Source organism: Channa argus, chromosome 11 (assembly GCF_033026475.1).
Source record: "Channa argus isolate prfri chromosome 11, Channa argus male v1.0, whole genome shotgun sequence".
Lineage (NCBI taxonomy): Eukaryota > Metazoa > Chordata > Actinopteri > Anabantiformes > Channidae > Channa > Channa argus.
In genome coordinates this window covers 7,393,077-7,412,965 of record NC_090207.1, presented here as the reverse complement: position 1 = coordinate 7,412,965, position 19,889 = coordinate 7,393,077, and the positions used below count along the sequence as shown (strand labels likewise).

Genomic DNA, 19,889 nt, shown 5'->3' with positions numbered 1-19,889 from the left:
AGTGTGAACACTGTTTAGCTCCTAAACACCTGCTCAGGTTAAACTGAAGCATGAGCTACATGTGAAACACAACAATCAGATTTCTGATAATTTGCTATACGATTAAAGACATTTAATAAGTGGATGATTAGCTGAGTCAGGAAGTTGTAAAGATACAAACCTGAGAAATTCATTCTTATTATCTGGCTAAGCTGTAGTACTAAACACTTACAGTAGTTACTGACTGCTGCATGTTCTGTGGGATGATGGAGAAGTTTCCCTTCTTATAGACATCAGAGAATCGACCTCTGAATTTCTGTTGCTGGTATGTGGGACAATTCGTATAATTTCCCAAAAACGTCTCAGGGACAGAACCTCTCTGGTTGTAGGCACAGGGCAGCAGGACATCTTCTCCGGTAAAACGCTGTGCAGCTGATGTCCCGTCATTGTGACATTAAAAACAAAACATTTGAATTACATTTTGAATCTTTTTCTTATTCATATTTAGAAATGGCTGGTATTAACTTCAGTACATAAATGATTTCTCTAGGCTGGAAAGTCTTCAAATCCTAAAATAGGCATACAGTGCATTAGGGCTGGGCATAAACAATATATAGACCAATCGCCTGGAACATCCGTTCACAAAGCTACTATCGGCCTTAAGGCATCAGTAGCACCTGGCACAGACTTTGATTCCTTGGGAAACACAAGAGAGTTAAAACTAGCAGTGCAGGTAACATGGAGTCTTATAGTCTATAGTATAGTTTATTATGTTCTTTCTTATATTTGCCACCTGTCTTTAGGTTTTTAATGATTATAAATGTTACATAGCTCATTACACCAAACAAACTACAAGTGGAGTGATACTGTACCAAAAAAAACATGTTTTCTGTCTATGTGTAACTGTCTGCTCTGTAGAAAACTTAATTGAGGGACAAATGAAAGTAACTGAGACTGAAAGTACAGATATGTTCACACTCATAGAAAACTGGATCAGATAATTAAAAATCTGAAGAGGCGATGTGGCTGAAACTGTGGCACAATTTACAAAAAAAAATTGACAAGCTGAATAAGATCATATGAGGAAATAGCAACCTGATTAAAACTGAAGGCCAATGAGCCCAAGCTAAAGCTGAGGGCTGAGATTAAATCACTGGAGTCACATCATTCCCCTTCTTAAGAAAAGTACGTAAAAAAAGTAACGTTATCTCTTATTGTTGACCATAAAGCATTAAGAAGACAACTCATCTGCTTCAGAGCTCCCTACACAGACAATGATGCTGTGGATGCCGACACTAAGACAGTCTTTCAACTTCAGGTTGACTGTGTTACTATAAAGGCACATTGTGGTGAAAGGATACAGAGGAAGCTGGAAGGATTAAACAAGGAAACAGAGACAACAAATGACTCCTAAACAAGACCAGAAGGTTTCCCATCTCCAATAATTAATGCACAAATTTTAGAGCTTCACAAGCTGATAAAGGAGCTAGGAGTTCAACAACTAGCTCGGAAAGGTTAAGAAGCCTGTAAAGGAGAAGATAAAATCATGAATTAATAACAAAGTGCTCCACAGGTTGCAGAGGAACCACTATCCTTTACACAGTGGACTGGCAGCCTCCATCTGACGTAATCATAGCGTCGGTGCCTTTTCAGATGATCCCGTACCATCACCATCTCACAAAAAAATAGATAAATATGTCAAAAATGTGATGTCATTTGTACATGATGACATATAAATTCCACTGTCGTGGTGCCGTGGTTCAGGAGAGATAGCCTCAAACCATGAGGCTATAACAGGATGAAAACAACAACAACATGTCTACCAATCTCACAGTTGTTGGTTCAATCCCCGGCTCCTCCGGTCACATGTCGAAGTGTCCTTGAGCAAGACACTGAACCCCAACTTAGTTGCTCCCGGTGAGTGTTGGCCAGCTGCATAGCAGCTCCCCCATCGGTGTATGAGTGTGTGTGTGATTGTGAGTGTGAATGGGTAAATAAGAAGCAGTGTAAAGCGCTTTGAGTGCCAATAGGTAGAAAAGCGCTATATAAGTGCAGACCATTTACCATTTACCATTATCCTTCTCTACAGCATAAGTGGCTGAATTCACGACCAGTTTCATAATATCATGTCTGGGTTAGCCTTCATCCCATTAGCTTCAGGAGCTTTGTTCACGGTCTAATGTAGCATTTTCTATCTGCCTTTGTAAAAACCAGAGCATGTTTCTATATTTTCTGTATTTCACGATAAATCACCAACCACTACACCTTTGATAATTAGATACTGAAGTAATCATGATTTTAACATATTTGATCGCTGATTTGATCATCTGTAAAACTACAGCTCCCGTGAAATAGAACTACAAACATGGCCAAGTACTGTAGGTACTTACATCATCAGAATGCGTTCATAAAACATAATAAACTGTATATTTCAGTAATATGAGGGTTCCCCTCCCTCTTTCCTGCTGTTATAGATCGAGTCAGGTGTCTAATTCAATGTTCATGAATCAGTCTGAAAAAAAAAAGTGACTAAATGGAGAACATGGAAGAAAGATTTGTTTGGTCACGACTTGAAACCTTATCCAAAATTGAGCTCCAGCAGCAGCAATAGTTTCTCAGTCACTCTGTATTTAACATTTCTGACAGAATACCATGCTGCAAAACTTGGTTGACTAAACACTTTCTGTCTTTCTGTCATGTTAGGATCATTGTAGGTCATTTTGGATAAAATTACCAGCTAAATGAAATGCATTGCAAAATGTAAAATGACAGTCAACATGTGTTATCCCTTGTGGATTTTACATCACAGGATCCAAAGAGCAGATATTGGGAAATAATTCCTCGATGAAACGAAATAATGGGTGCTGCATGTTACCAAATGTGAATTTTGGCTGGAATGCATGAGCTGATGTAGAGGCACAGCTTGGACAAACAGATAAAAGAGACACTGTGTGCAGAATGGAAAAAAGGGTCCATTTTAGGTCAACTTCAGGTATTTGACTGTTGACTAAACACTTTCTGTCTTTCTGTCATGTTAGGATCATTGTAGGTCATTTTGGATAAAATTACCAGGTAAATGAAATGCATTGCAAAATGCAAAATGACAGTTAACATTCGTTGTCACTTGTGGATTTTACATCCAAAGAACAGATATTGGGAAATAATTCCTCGATGAAACTTATTAATGGGTGCTGCATGTTACCAAATGTGAATTTTGGCTGGACTGCATGAGCTGATGTAGAGACAGGGCTAGGACAAACAGATAAAAGAGACACTTTGTGCAGAATGGAAAAAAGGGTCCATTTTAGGTCAACTTCAGGTATTTGAATGTTATCTCAGTTAGACTGCAGCATCCATTTCAAGTGCTGGTACAAGGAGTTTTATTATTGGCTCTAATTTTGTAAAAAAAAAAAAAAATTGCATACTGGTCCAGCTATGCAAGGTGGACTGAAAGAAGAGAAGTTAGTCAGAAAGGAGCCACTCAGTTCCCAACAAAGGGCAGAAATAAAAATCAAAAGCCTCTATGAAGAAATGGACCACTCAAGCCAAGCTAACCAATATGTAGGTGAACACACCAAAACAAAAAAAAACAAAAAACACACACAGCAGTCAAAGACAGGTGCCACACAAAGAAAGTCTCCAAACCATGCTCACTTTCTGCTGCATTTTGTATAATATTGTAGATATATTCAGTGTCAGTTCCCTGAGGTGAATTAGAGGTTCTGACTCCATTCTCTCTCAGTTTGTAGGCTATGTTTGTGTTTTAAATTACTTTCCGGCTATTGTTTGATGGATTATTTCATTTGGATTTACAGTGGAGGATTTACAGAGTGCATTTATAAAACCATAATGAAAAAAATTTCTAACAATTGATCATTGGTAATTATTGTAAAACTGCCATTGATGAAACAATTATGGGCATTTAGTAATGTAAATTTGAGTAGACTTGACAGGACATGACTGAACTGAAGAAATTTTACAGCAGGGTAATAACCAAGTTGAGTTGACTCCATCCAGACAGTGAGGAGGGTCATAGTTTCCTCTCACTGATTGGGCACACCCTTAAAACGCTCCTATATTCCTGCTCCCTAATTGGCCAATGTGCCTCTTTGAAGCACTGAAAGCCAGCTTGCCATTGATCAAACAAGACGCCAATCCAGTGGCGATGATACGCCCCCCGAATAGACCGATGCGTCGGCTGATGTGGAACCAGTGTGATGAGGACCAATCCAAAGGCTCCATTTTCACAGGCAAGATTCTGCGTGAGCGTCAAACACGACTGTGTGTCTCTAGTGCGCGTTCACGTATGGTAGACGTTCAAGACTTCTGCGATTACAGCTTTTGTATATGGGCCTAAGAATTCTAAAATATATAAAAAAAATCGTCAGTTAAACAGACATATACAAACATGGAATACCTTTGATACTCACCTATATTTTACATTTATTAATGACGTATTTATTAAACATGAGGCACTATGTATGCTTTATATTTATATATCTATATTTTGAACAGTCAGCGGAACTTTCATTTATCACATTTGAAGTAGACCAGATGGTAGAATTCATGACATAAGCAAATTAAGCAATGCCGCAAACGAAAGACGCTACAGTGTAGTGTTGTTTATGGTAGGTGTAACAGTAATGGAACAGAGACCGTTCTTGAATGCAGCTCGACGTCCCACGTCATGACGCTGGGCGTTTTTTAACCAGTTTTCCCTGCAGCTCCACGCTTCTCTTTGACAGTTGCTAGCTGTCTCGTATTTACGTAATTCCAAGGCCAATCAAGTTGAGTAGCTGCTCGGCAATTTCATTTAACACAAGCTCGCTCCTCAGGCACAGCTAGCTTTAGCAAGGTGCTCACAACTCGCGTCAAACGCTGTGTGGTATTCGACAAAAGGGACGCTACAAATATGTCTAAAGACACAAAAAGGAAGAGCGAGAAAATTATGGATATGGAGAGCAAGGTGCTGTGGTACCCGGACTCCAAGAGGAACACACATATGGACAAGTTTAGGATACAGGTCAACGGGGACTACGGTCTTAATCTGGGTGAGTGGAGGGGAGGGAGAGAGTAGGCGTGCTGGATTGAATACAAGACAAAGCTGGATGTCTGAGCTGAAAAGACACCCAAATAGACAGTCCTCCCCCACTATATGTGTTGGTAACAGACGCTGTATTACTCCTGAATAGTCTAAAGCCGCTTTGCAAAGCAACGTTTCAGGGATAGGTTGTGTTGAACCATTTAAAGGAGGTATTAAAAAGACTGACCTTCCAGCTCCCAATTGAAGACTGGAGGCAATAGAAGACAGTGACCTGTTCTAATTTTCTGTTTGATACTAGGTCAAGTCAAACCAGCTGAGTTGTGAAAGAATGCAGAAAAACATGGTCGGCAGGGTATTGTGTGAATAGGGGGGAAGAGGTAATGCAATGCAAGGGAGCAGAGATGGAGACAGGAGTGAAGAATGCAGCTATGGCAGATTTGTGAACATGAAAACTCCATCTTCTAAAATTATAGTTATGTTTTTAGTTTTTGGAAGTCATGCTTTTTTTTTTTTAAATTGTAATTTAAATCAATCCACCTGTAAGAACTATTAAAATAAAAGGGAACATCAGTCTTTGGTGGATGTTCTAACAACACAGGACTTGAGCAAGTTGATAAGTGATTTGACAGTAAGTATTTCAGAGGGCCATAAGCCAAAAAGACTGGAAACCACTAGTTTAAACTATGATTGGAGATCTGCATGCTCTTACTGGGTCACTCTGACATGTGCTTTTTCTTCTGTTGCCAACTGTATGTCAATGCAGTTGGCACCTTGGCATACATCCAGTCAGTATAGAGGGCCATTTTTAAACATAGACAGAATTGAGCTAAAGTTCACCTTGTGCAGTAATCATTAGATGTGTGCAGATTATCAAATGAATTTTGTGCCAGATTTGCAAAACAAATATTGTCCAAGCATCATGTTTTATTAAAGCCATGGATGCTGTCAGCCTATGATTTTTCAAGTGATGGGTTTACCTAGTACTACTCCCTAGTAGTAATACCTATACTAATGTTGAATGCTTTCCTGCATTTAGGTAATTCAACAACTTAATATTAAACATATTTTTTTATTATGAACTTGTAGTCATGGCTGATGTTTTTTTTTTTTTTTTGTGCTCTAGTCAACTACAATGACCTTTACCAGTGGTCAGTGGACAACTACCCAGAGTTCTGGGGAGAAGTGTGGCGCTTCTGTGGAGTACTCAGCTCCAAACCATATGATGAGGTGAGTCCAACCTTTCCTTGAATTGGATTAGTTATGATCTCAACCGCAAATTTAATATCATTCTTCAATAATATACAAAGCAAAACCAAATAAATAAGCAAATAAAAAAATAATTATTTGACTAAAATAGTGTAAAAGTCTTTAGATTCTGATTTAACAGTAGGTTGAGAGGAGAGACTTGTCATGAAAAACCAATGAATGACCTGCATTTGACAAAACATGTTAATTTGTTATGTTTGTATGCAATAAAGTCATTAATCTATTAGTTACAGACAAGAAGTGTCATAGTAGATGCCTGCCTACATGTCTGATAAGTGCGAAAAATAACACAAATAAGAAAATGAACGCAAAAACCAATTAAAATGTTATTCTAGCAAGTACATTAGAGCTTTAAAATTTCCAGTCTTGGTCAATGACAGTGTTGTGTCTCTTTTTGTGTGTGTTCTTGGTGTGTGTTTGTTGGGCATATACAAGGTGGTGGATGTATCTAAACGGATCTCAGATGTTCCTGAGTGGTTTAAAGGGGCTCGGCTCAACTACGCTGAGAACCTGCTCAAACATCCAGACCAAGATAAAGTGGCTCTCTATGCTGCAAGTAAGTATATAAAATGGGTGGTGCTTATTAATAACTGCAATATGTGATATACGACAATGCATGTGATGGTGTTGCACATCACTTGGTGTTGAATTTATTGATCCCCAGAAATGATCAAATCACCAATCATGGCATTAGTTCCTTGCACTGGGCAAACTATGCACATCTTAACACATTGTACACACATTGTATTACATCACATACTTATATATTATATGTTATAAACGCATATGTACGCCAATGTGTTTACTAATGAATGAGCAGAACATGAAAAAACTCTGCTGGGGGGTGCATTTGAGTACAGAATCAATGCCTTGTGAGCGTAACCCTACTTACGTCACTTATTAGATTAACTGCTGCTCCCTGCTCTACCTCACAGGACTGTCACATACTAATGGATAGGCCCTTCTTTATTGCTGTGTGTGTTAGTATGAGAAAGAGTGGAGTCTCGCGCGCGCACACTCACACACACACACACACACACACGAAAGCACCCTCCCTCAGGAAATGTAATGTAATTGAGAGAAGGCCCATTGGTCACGATGCTCAGGAGCCTCTCTGGATGTCAGTAAACTATTACTTAGAGAGATAGGAGGACAGATCTTGTCTGTGGCTCTGTCCTGCTGCTCTATCTGTCTCTATTTATATCTTCTTATTTATAATTTGCTTCACTTAGGCTTTCCTTTTAATGGGCTACATAGGCATTTACAGGGACCCGCAAAGAAATAGAATATTTACAAAGTGGTACACAAAACTTTAAATATCCAATCCAAGCCAAACTGTATGTGGGAGTTTGAAGTTTAAATAATCATTTTTGTGTGCAGGTAATGCATTTGTCTTGTGTGTCTATTTCTGCCAGCGGAGGCAAATGAGGAGATCGCGAAGGTGACGTTTGGACAGCTAAGGCGTGATGTGGCGTTGTTTGCTGCAGCCATGAGGAAGATGGGAGTCCAGATAGGAGACAGAGTCGTTGGTGAGTTTAATTAATTGCCCAATTCAAGCAAAGAACAATCTATGGAAACCAGTGGTGATATTAGTGTTTTATATATGCATTGTTATCAAGTTAAAATAATAAGAATGCTAAACAACATAGTCACCTTTACATTGCAATAAGATGCTACATTGCTGTTCCTGACACTTCAGTTCAGAGACAGTGTTCTTCACAGTAACTGCAAAGAGGTTTACCCTCTTCCCAAACATACATGCAGACATCGTCATTTTTGTCAAAAAATATTTCATGTTATAAGTTACATTTTTCCATTTGTTTAATTTAGAAAAGCATACAAAATATAAATGGAACTTTTATATCTTATTTAAACCTTGGTCATCTTGAATGCTGTATTCGTATAAGTCTTTAAGTTTGTAAATCATAAAAGAAAAGGTTTTAGAATTAAATAGTTTTGCCCAATGATGATGATCGAAGAATCATTATTTGATCTGATTTGTGACTTTTGTGATCGGTTGCACCCGTAACTACTGGCCACATTAATTGGTAGATTCCAATGTTGGAGGCCCGGCATTTCTTCAGTGATAGTAGAATAACAAGCTCCTCTCCTCACATAATTATTTCCACTTTTCCTTTACATTCTTTTTATTTGTAGCTTGTTGCAAAATTTGTTGGACATAGGCTAATAACTGTGTGTTTTAGAATGTACCGCCAAGGAGAGTGGCTTTCTTGGCATAAGCTACAGCTCTTTCTGAATGTCACTATTTATTTTATGGTCATATTTGTACAGGGAGGAATGGCATGTTTTGCTGGTACGCCCACTGTACAGCACATTCATTCAGGTCCACTAGTTCACATCTAGGAACTTATACTGCTGCATAATCTGCCACTGAGCAGGACTGTGCCCTGTCTAACCCCATCTCTGTTTTAGTCACTGCTCTGTGCCACATTTGTGCTGTGTCAGTATTCCAGGCTTCAGTTACACTGGAGAAGTAAAACTAGCATCTCAGATTTCTGAAGTTGTCCTAAACAGGCCTGTTGATAAAGCACCAGCACCACTGTCATCCAAGGCTACTCTTCATGAGCACATATTGAGCTGCTGTGTGTGTTTGTGTGGTGTGTGTGTGTTCAGAAGAAAGATGGATATTGCGGTAGGGGAATCCATTAGTTAAATGACTTAAGCTCAGTGGGAATCTCATTAGAAAGACCGTAGGGATGTAGGGAGGAGGGAGAAACAGAACGGCAGAGGGAGCTAAAGAAAAACAAGGAGTAGAAGAGACAGGATGTATGAAAGGATGTATGAAATTAGCTAATCTCCACAATCTCCACTTTTTCCATTACTTTTCTCACATGTCTAAACACATATATGTGAATTTGGTGTACTCACTTGTGTGTGTTGGAGACAGAGATGTCCTTGTCCACAGTTTGGAACTAAAATGTCTTGTCAGTGACTGTAGTTCAGGATATATATAAGCACTTAGCTGATGAAGCCAACCAAACACACATACACACACACACACACACACACACACACGAACTGGCACACACACACACGAACTGGCACACATATTTTCCCTGTTGTTCACTTTTCATTTCCATTGCACATTTCCTTGGTCCAATCACCCTCCACCCTGTTATGAAGCTGGTAGCCTTCACTCCCACTGTACATCCACCTGGGAATGCATATTTTTTTAATTGTGAGTCATGGAAAACGCACACACTGTGAAACCAAAGGCAGACTGTTTAGTAATACAAATGTGTAGTCAACAATCTAAGAGAAAAATGTAACAGCATAGTTATTTAAAATAATTAGTCACTAAAAACATGTTTAAATGACATCAGGGAAATGTCAACAAGGTGCAGCTCGTACCTTTGAACATCGAGAGCTGCACATTATCCTGTTGCACACACTTCCTTGTTCTGAATGGGTGTGGAATAGGATACTACTGACACACATGCACAACGTGGAATATGTGACACAAAACCTGTTTGGTATGGCCTTGCTAGCTGGTTGGTAATGTGCTGGCTGGGACAAATCATGAAAGCAACTTTCATTTAGCTCATGTTTTTCTTTGGTATGAATCAAAAGTGCTTTTACAAAGTGCTCTTATAATGACAAACCCCACTACAAGAATTATTTGAAATTGGAAAAGGTCATTCTTTTTCACAAGTATCCATTCAACCGAGACAAACCAGGGTTTTGGGTAAAACTTTGGAAATGTACACAATACTGAAAAATCTCAACCATAGGGCTAGAACCTTAATCCCCCAAAAATCCAGCAAATCCATTTTTATTGTCTCTTGTTGCACTTTTTAAGTCATTGAATTCAGTGTCTGTATAATAAAGTAGTACAATGAGGAAACTGTAGCTAATTGTTAGAACAGTAGGTGAAGGTGTAATGATGTCACACTTGTTTATCCATTTCCAACCTGAAGGACAAGTTGACTTTCATTAACTGGTTATAATAAAGCATGTAGACCTGACTAGTTTTATAGCAGTATTCGTACATAAACAGACAATGAGGGCACTGGTGAACCACTGTTGTTACAGCACAGGAAGATGGTGATTCATAACAGTAGCCACAGGAGCAGTCAAGCAGGGTGGTGCTGAAAGATTGTGATCCATGACGCTATTTGTCCTGGTCTAGTGTAAGAAGATAATATATTATGACAGCGGCTGTAGAATCTGTGTTGCCGGGTGGTTATCTGTCACGCTGAGATGTCATTCGGCCCAGACCAGCTTCGTAGCTGCAGCAGGGGCCAGCGAGGCAACCAATAAAGCCCGATTAGTCACTGGAAGTGACGGGGTGGACGTTTGCCTTTGAGCAGTTAGGTTACTTGACTGGAACTGCCATCTGTATAATTTTATCATACTTTTATCATGTTAGATAAGGTAAATGATAGAAAAGTAATAGCTGTATGTTTAAAGGTAGCATGAGAGCTCCTGTGTAGAGCTTGGCAGTTCCTTTCTGTCATTTACTGTATGCAGAGGCCATTTGTTTTCTCCCTGCTACAGATTGTAGTTTTAGTTTAGGTTAGGTTAGGTTTAATGGCCGCATATCGCATGGAAATAGCTTATATTTTGATTTTGGAATATAATTCTATTAACCGATTTTGACTGAATAGACTAAATGTTTAACTTTACTGATGTCTTGAAATTAAAATCCTTTACTGCTGGAGACTGGAGTCATTCATCTTGCTTTGAAATGTAAACAGCTGTTATTGATGTTGACCTTTATTAATATGGGAATGAATGATTGTTAGATAAGGGTATAAATGTCAATATTGTCCATCCATATATGGTATTTTTTACCTTTGTCTCCCTCCCTCTCTCTCTTTCTCGCTGATGGTCTGTGTCTGTCCAGTGAAAAGACTTGCAGTGTCCTTGGGCACCATTTCCGATATTGATCGAGGAATATATCACAGCAAGACAGCAGTTATGATCTCAGCTCTGCTTGTTAAGAATGAAATATTGTATTCCACTGCACCTCCCTCAGTTGTATAGTTCCATCTTCTTTTGCTCTGACTTTTATCCAGATCTCACAATCTTGTGTATGTGTCTCTCCTCCTCCTCCTCTTTGAGTTGTTCCACTATTCGCCACTATTCAGTCAGGTGACTATAAAACTAATACAGACTTTTTAAATTTTTTTCTGGTATTGCCTGTAGTTTCTGTACATCTGTACAACATTACACAACTATTATAGGAAAATTCATACAAAATTCATCCTGACACTCATCCAAATCTCTACGTTTAACTTTACATTTTGTCAATAGTAACTTTCCTTAAATAGAATCATGGATTTTCACTGAAAATTAATGTTGACCTCCTCTCTCCCCTTTCCTTCTGTAGGCTACCTACCCAATGGCATTCATGCAGTGGAGGCCATGTTAGCAGCAGCCAGCATTGGAGCAATTTGGAGCTCTACGTCTGTCGACTTTGGAATAAATGTAAGCATTGTTCTATATTGTTTGTGGTTTGTATTTTTGTTTATGCATATTTTTAATTTGTGTATTTTTATCTGTCATATCTGGGAGTGCGTTAGCAACAGTGTATTTTAGTACTCTTCAATAAATCCAAATCCAGGGAATACAAATTAAATACACCAAACCCGTTCAATTGCTGGTTAACCATATCTTTTTCTTTGCACCTGTCACTGTAGAATATGCATTTGATTAGTAGTGTTAACAGTGGTAATGGTTAAGAGGTCATGTCTTCCTCATTCTACTGACCTACATGGGGTCGAAATGGATTCTTCACCTTAAAAATATTATACTAACGTTCTCTCCTTTTTGTTTCTGGTGTGCTACCGCCCCTTCTGGCAGATTATAGAACTACTGCTACAATCATGATATCAAAATGATCAGTTACAATCTAATGTACATTTCCTATCTATTAATCTCCCATTTTTTCCATGTCTTTTAATTAAAAATGACCATTGAATAAATTTCAGTTGAATTCACCTTTTTCTCAAATTTCCTGGAAAGTTTTTCTAGACTTTTCTTTTTCTTTTTTTTTGCTTTTAATTTTTATTGGTTTTAATCGATGCTCTCTCTTTGTCTCAGGGTGTCCTTGACAGGTTTTCTCAAATTCAGCCCAAATTGATCTTTTCTGTTGCTGCTGTGGTTTACAACGGCAAAACGCATGACCACATGGAAAAGCTGACCAACGTTGTCAAAGGTGACCACATCTGTTTGTGAATTTCACTCCTCTCTGTTTTACAAGATTTAAAAAAATTAAATGAAGAATTCATGGAGGACAGATGCAGGACCATTGTACAGGTGCAAGTAGGATTTGTTTCTTTGCTTTCACAGGATTTTTATAAATACATTTGACTAGGCCTCATGCTCTCTTGGTGAATTCCATCAGGAACCAAGACGCATTCATCAAAATAACAGTGGTGTTGTATTTCTCTGGGAAACTTCTTTGCTTACTGTAAGGTTTTTGTGAGAAAAGAAGACACAAGCATGAGCCTTTCTCACTCTCTGTTTGGGCCCTAGGTTTGCCTGACCTGCAGAAAGTAGTTGTGATTCCATATGCGCGCTCCAAACATGAAATTGACCTCTCCAAAATCCCCAACAGGTGTGTTTCTATGGATATACCTACAATCAGGTGTCGAAACTGAGAAACGTATACAGATATAATTTATATTTTATCAGTGTTTTCTTTCACTTCTAATTTGACCCTATCTTTTTTGAAAAATCCAAGTGTGTTTATAGAGGATTTCTTGGGAACTGGCCGCGGTGAGGCTGACCAGTTCCCTCAGCTGGAGTTTGAGCAGCTTCCATTTAGTCATCCTCTGTTCATCATGTACTCCTCTGGAACCACAGGAGCTCCTAAGTGTATGGTCCACTCTGCTGGGGTAAGGAACACATTAGCTTCCATTATCCCTAAATTAACCATCATGCATTATTCTCAGTAGTTGTAGCTATATAGTTGTATTAACATGTAAAGTTTTCTTTTTTTGTGCACAGAGTTTATATTAATACTAGGGGTCAGTGGTAGATCATTGGGTTGGGAAACAGAAGGCCATGGGTTCGAATCCTACCCCACCAGGTGTGGGACCATCCAGCTACAAGGTCCACCTTGGTGCCAGTCCCGAGCCTGGATAGGAGGGGAGGGTTGTGGCATCTGGTGTAAAAACACATGTCAAATAAATGTACGGAACACATTTTGCTGTGGCGACCCCTGAAGGGGCAAGCCGAAAGCCGTTGTTCTAGTTTATATTAATACTCATGTGAAGGAAGTGAAAAGAAGGCTATGCTCTCAAAAAGCCAGTTTGCAATAAGAAAGATAAGACAAGAAAGGGAGAAAATTATTAATATTATTGTTATTATTATTTTATTAAGAAAAATTATTAAAATCTGAATTCTAAAGTTTTAGAAAACTGGCTCGGCACAACATCCATTTAGAATCTGTTTATGAGCTTTCAGTCACAGCATATGATTTTCAGTGGAGTTTGACCTGTCATAACAAATTTGAAGATAGAATTTTCATCTCATCTTCAATTTTTAAATATTAATAATTTTTAAATATTTCTAATTTTCTCAATTTGGCAAAAGATCAAATGTTTAAAGTCATTTTATTTTGGAAACACCAGTTGTGAAACCAATGTCTGTCTCTGCAATGTCTGTTCAGTACAATTGTGTTAACTGGTAATTATTGACTGGTAAATGAAAACCTTTCTCAATATGACATCAGAGCAGCAGCATCATTGTCAATTGAATTTCTTTTCCACCACATGATGGCAGCAGACCTCCATCAGCATATCTGTGAACAGGTTACTTGCTGTTGAAAGTATAGACATGAAATTTATTTCCTGCTACATACAACATCTGAGTGAGGGAGTGTGTCAGATGGATGTGTGATTTCAAAAGGGCCACTGCACTTTGAAGGCTGAAACACTCAACACTGAAAATGGGTTAACATGCTCCAGCTCCATTCACACGTTTTCACAAAAAGTCATTCTCCCTTTCTCTCCTTTACACGTATTTTTTTTCCAAATTATTTTTCAGTTTCATTCTTTGCCTTCTTACTGCCTGTCCTTCCGTCACATTGGTTTTCTCATTTTTACCTCTTAGTCCTCCATTTTTAGGCTCTCATTAGCCTTTTTTACTGCCCCAGCTCCTCCTTCTTCTTACTTTCTCTTACTGTCTTCTTCTGTCTGTTTGTTACATTTTTGCCCCCTACTTCTCCCCATGCCACATATAATTGGACAGTAATGCGTTGGTGAAAACATTTCGTTTATTGACACTGGCAGTTGTCTCTGGCTCTACCAATTAGCCCCAGCACCGTTGTGCTTCCTGCTTTGTTACGGCTCTGTTAACATGCTGTCAGTAGCAAGATGGCATGCACCAAAGGGCGGGTATGGCAGCTGAGGCCTTCCAAAGATTATAATATGCACGCATGCACTCATACATACAGAAAGCACCTGTGTATGCAACAGCGAAGTCCACACACCCACAATCGGTTCATATTTTCCACCAGCAGTAATAACTTATCCGACTGTTATGGGTTGGTGACTGTGGGAAAATGCACAAATTGTGCTTTTTGTAAAAAGGATTGTAGAAGTGGTTGTGTGTAGCAGCCTTGGTCAGAAGCGTTTTCACTGCAAGGAACAAGGATCATTGTATGTTCTTTTTGCATTCTAAGTATAATTAGAGCTGGAATTATCAGTCAAATTAGTAAATGAGTTACAACTAGCAATTATATTGATCATTTGTTGATTCTGATTAGCCATTTGGGTTTCAGTATGTTACTAAATGTGAATGCTTTCTGGGTTTCTTACTCTTTCACAACTATAAAGTTAATATGTTGGTGTGTTTTGGACTGTCACCTTAGGCCTTAGGGAATTGAGATGGGCATTTATTTGACACTTGACTTTAATGATCTAAGCAACTATTTGATTAATCATGAAAGTAACCAAAATAAGAAAGAAAACGTAATTATCAGTTGCATCATTAGTTGTCATAAACTAAGTGTCTCTGATAGTATTTCAATTTGTTTCATGTCAGCTTGATTGAAGTTTGTTAGCAGATTTATACAGTAATACAGATAATATAGTAACTGGATATTAAAAAGGAAAAGGGTACTAACAGCATTTCTTGCTCTCTCTCGCTCTCTCGCTCGCTCTCTCTCTCTCGCTCACACACTCTCTCTTTGTTTCTTTAGGGCACGCTCATCCAGCACTTGAAAGAGCACATTCTCCATGGTAATATGACCACCAGTGATGTCATCATTTACTACACTACGGTAAGCCCACAACCCATTCTCAGTAAATGACACACTCGTGGAACAAAATATTTTAAGATGCTCTAAGAGCTTTCCACCGCTCTCTTGTTGTCTCATCAGCACCAGTACATTTTAGAAGATTGAGGGATATTATTAATCATGAATGTGGTTACAGAGAACAACATGTAACATTACGCAGAAATTGTTCTTGTCTGATAAGCTGCATTAGTGCTGAATGTGAAAGCTGTGCATATTATTGATTTCCTAGTAGATTTCAGATCTGATTTTTGATGGTTATCGCACTTTCTTTTAACATCTGTTGATTAGAGCCAATGTATTTGTATGTTTACATATAATGAGTGCATTTTTTTCTTTAAAATCTTTGTGGGGTTTGTGACACATGGATGCAGTTGAAAACAATTATGTTGGATGACAGCTTCTTGATTTATAAGGTGATTCATTCTGCCCCAATAGATAGAGTTGCTTAAACCTGTTGAATCAGGTTCTGCTACTTAATCGATTCATTGACAAAACATTTTACCACTACTTGGTGCGTTGGTGTGTATAAATGCCCCTGCAAAGAATATATCAGGTGTTAGCACTGCAGACAATTTCCTCCAGTAGAGCTGAAAACACTGTCATAATTATGTCACTGAAAGATGTGTTTATAGATAGACTGACCACTGTGTTTGTATCTGCGTATGTGTTTGTGTGTGGTGTTGGTAGACCGGCTGGATGATGTGGAACTGGCTGGTGTCTGCACTGGCGGTGGGAGCCTCAGTGGTTTTATATGACGGTTCACCTCTAATGCCCACACCTAATGTACTCTGGAACCTGACAGACCAGCTGGGGTGAGTTAGCCACACACGTGCACAAATCCACACAGACACTGACTAAAGTGACTAAAGTCAAATAGTCATTTCCAGTAATGGGTGCAACTTACATAAGACAGCAATAACAAGTAAAAAGTCCCCAATTTCAAAAAAGTTGAAATGATGTGTAAAACTGATAATAAAAACAGAATACAATTTTGATTTGCAAATCTCATCAACCCATACTTTATTCACAATATAACATAAACAACAAATTAGATGTTGAAACTGAGAAAAATGTACATTTCATGGTAAATATTAACTCATTTTGAATTTAATGGCAGCAACACATCTCAAAAATGTTGGCACAGGGTGATGTTTACCATTGTGTAGCATCCCATCTTCTTTTAACTACTGTCTGGGAAACGAGGAGACCGGTTGCTGGAGTTTTAGGAGAGGACTGTTGTCCCATTCTGGTCTGATGCAGGATTCTAGCTGCTCAACAGTCCTGGGCCTTTGTTGCTGGATTTTTTTTGTTTTATGATGCACCAAATGTTTTCTATTGGTGAAAAGTCTGGACTGCAGGCAGGTCGGTTCAGCATCTGGCCTCTTCTCATGCGAAGCCATGCTGTTGTGGTGGATGCAGTACGTGGTTTAGCATTGTCTTGCTGAAATCTGCAAGGTCTTCCCTGAAAGAGAAGTTGTCTGGATGTGTGTGTCTATGTACTTTTCAGCATTGATGGTGTCTTTCCAGATCTGTAACCTGCCCACATAATAGGCACTAATGCACCCGCATACCATCAGAGATGCAGGCTGTCCACTAATAACAAGCTGGATGTTCCCTCTCCTATTTAGTCCGCAGGACACGGCAAAACTAATTTCAAATTTTGATTCATCTGACCATAGAACAGTTTTCCATTTTATGTCAGACCATTATAAATGAGCTTTGGCCCAGAGAACACATTGGCGTTTCTGGATCGTGTTCACATAAGGCTTCTTCTTTGTATGATACAGCTCTAACTTACATTTGTGGATTGTACAGCAAACTGTGTTCACAGACAGTGATTTCTGGTTTTCCTGAGCCCACGCAGTGATGTCCAGTAGAGAATCATGCCTGTTTTTAATGCAGTGCTGCCAGAGGGCCCGAAGATCACACGCATCCTGTTCCGGCCTTTGGCCTTGTCTCTTACGCACAGAGATTTCTTCTGATTCTCTGAATCTTTTGATGATATTATATACAGTAGATGGTGGGCTCTTCAAAAAAGTATTTTTCTGAAAATGCTGCACAATTTTTAGACAGTTTGGTGAACCTCTCTGAAATGCTCCTTTTTAAACCCAGTCAGGTTACTGACCTGTTGCCAATTAACCTAATTTGTTGTCAAATGCTCCTCCGTTTTTGGGATTTGCAGCAATTACTTTTCCAGCCTTGTATTGCCCCTGTTCAAACCTTTTAAAGATGTTTTACTGCCATCAAATTAAAAATGAGCTAAAAATGTTCAGTTTCAGATATGTTGTTTATGTAAAATATGGGTTGATGAGATTTGGAAATCATTGCATTCTGTTTTTATTATCAGTTTTACACATAATTTCAACTTTTTTGGAATTGGGGTTGTATTGGCTCTTAGAAATTCAATAAATATAAAGACAATAAAAGGGGAAAAAAGGGCGATGCCTACATACAATTTCAGAAAAAGAGCCTAAACAAAGTGAAACATTTTCCTTGGACATCTTGGTTTTAAACGCACAACTGTTCATTTGTTGTAATTACCAACGTGCATATGTAAGCAAACCAATCATTGCATTGAGAGCAGAGAACACCAACAACTAATAATACAAGTAATATTTATTACTACTTTACCTTAGCTCATTTTATTTGCATAGGACGCCGAAAGAAAAATATTAAGAAATAGAGATAATAATTTCTTCTTATACATGCCATAATGTGTCAATGCTGTGTTTTGGTGTATTGTTTTAAACAAGCCACCAGGCTGCGGCTACATCAGAGTGTAACTGTATACTGAATTTGGTACATACAGTATGTTGGAATTTGCAGAAAATGTTATTTGTGAGGTTCGTAGGATAACTTTAGAAGAAATCAGTGGCAGAGTTCATAGGTACAGAAGACAGCTCAGACTTGCTTATTGATTACCACAAATGAGCTGCCTCACAGCTGCAGTGCAGTGGATGTGCAGTGATGTGTTCTACTCAGCTGAACAGGCTGTTTTAAGTCGTCTGGGTCAGCCATCCTGCGAGCCCGTTGTTATCAAGATAGATGGTGGTTTGGATTATCGTAAATTTGTAAGAACCCCGAAAAGGTCAAAAAACTACAAGACAGCAGCTAAAACTTTAAGTTTGCCATCCAATCTAAAATATTGTTCACACTATAACATACTGTAGGACAAAGTGGACATCACTTAATGTCATTTTATCTTGAAGGGACTGTGGTACGGCAATTATAAAACCACTACAACTTACAATAACTACAGTACAGAGCATAGCTTGTAATCTTTTTCTTTTTTATACTACAAGAAATATTTTCACACACTACATCCCCAGAGGATATTTATAATACATCCCGTCTTGGTAAATGCCCAGATACATTCTTGCAACACCACCAGCATCACCACTATAAGCAGTAGATGTTAAACAGAATATTGATTGATCCTCTGGAAGAGTGAAAACAAAAACATGAAATGGTCAGTGATAGAAGTGTGTGTGTGTGTGTGCATGTGTGCGTGCGTGTGTTTTCAAATTTAATAGTAATCTCTTTTTGTATAAGTGTTTACATTTCTCAAAGGAAAAGCTGGGGATGTGCTGTGCCCCAGTACACTTTTCCAGTTAAAATATTTCAGTTTTGTGGGCTGTAATTTGTTTTAGATAATTACTTTCAGAATGTGGTGTAGCAGTATAACATGCCAGTTTAAATGCTTGTTGTTCTCATTGGTTTTAAATAAAGCCCTTATTCAAGATGACATCTAAATACAGTTATTCATTCACTTAGGTAAAAACAAAAACAATTTTAACACAAAATACTTAACCTATTCATTGTACAGACATGTTGCAGGGAGAAGAAACTTTTTGTGGAACAAGCTCTTTTAAAAACAAAAGAAATAATGCTTTATTTCACAGGTGCTATATTTTCAAACTAATTACTGTAAAAAATTCTTCCACATCTCCAAATAAATAGTTAAGCTGTACCCCACCTACTCTACCCACCTAAAACTGCCTTTGCAGCAAGTGCGAAGCACAGAACTAAACAATTTCTAGTACCAGTTCAACTAATGTGTAACATGAACATCATTTTAATCAAAATGTATTTAAATACCATGCAGATCTTCAATTTGTACGAGTTAAAAGTAATGAAGTATCAAAATGAATAGATATTCTTATATAAGTTTATTACCTATTTTTAACAAACCTAAATGCAGAACACCTCCTGTATATTAATTCCCTTTGTTAGAAACTTAGGCATTGCAGCTAAATACCAATTTTAGAAAAAAGAAACATTTCCCAGGAATTTGTCCGAAAATGTAACAGCAGGTTTCACAACATATGA

At 38.3% G+C, this 19,889-nt stretch overlaps 1 protein-coding gene across 6 annotated transcripts in view; it reads left to right on the top strand.

The window, feature by feature from the left end:
• Positions 1-4,682: 4,682 nt before the first annotated feature.
• Positions 4,683-19,889, top strand: part of aacs (acetoacetyl-CoA synthetase) — a 33,698-nt gene continuing 18,491 nt past the window's right edge. For 2 of the 6 annotated variants that reach the window (XR_010915475.1, XM_067520062.1), the window contains exons 1-10: positions 4,683-5,030; positions 6,147-6,250; positions 6,725-6,845; positions 7,705-7,818; positions 11,643-11,740; positions 12,356-12,470; positions 12,791-12,872; positions 12,999-13,152; positions 15,462-15,542; positions 16,248-16,372. Coding sequence is in view for 5 of the 6 variants with exons in the window: in XM_067520062.1 (XP_067376163.1) it covers positions 4,892-5,030; positions 6,147-6,250; positions 6,725-6,845; positions 7,705-7,818; positions 11,643-11,740; positions 12,356-12,470; positions 12,791-12,872; positions 12,999-13,152; positions 15,462-15,542; positions 16,248-16,372 (1,133 nt within the window). In the remaining variant the exon portion in view is untranslated. Of the gene's footprint in view, positions 5,031-6,146; positions 6,251-6,724; positions 6,846-7,704; positions 7,819-11,322; positions 11,405-11,642; positions 11,741-12,355; positions 12,471-12,790; positions 12,873-12,998; positions 13,153-15,461; positions 15,543-16,247; positions 16,373-19,889 lie in introns of those variants that run through there. The other 4 variants (XM_067520064.1, XM_067520060.1, XM_067520061.1 and 1 more) reach the window with 4 other exon arrangements.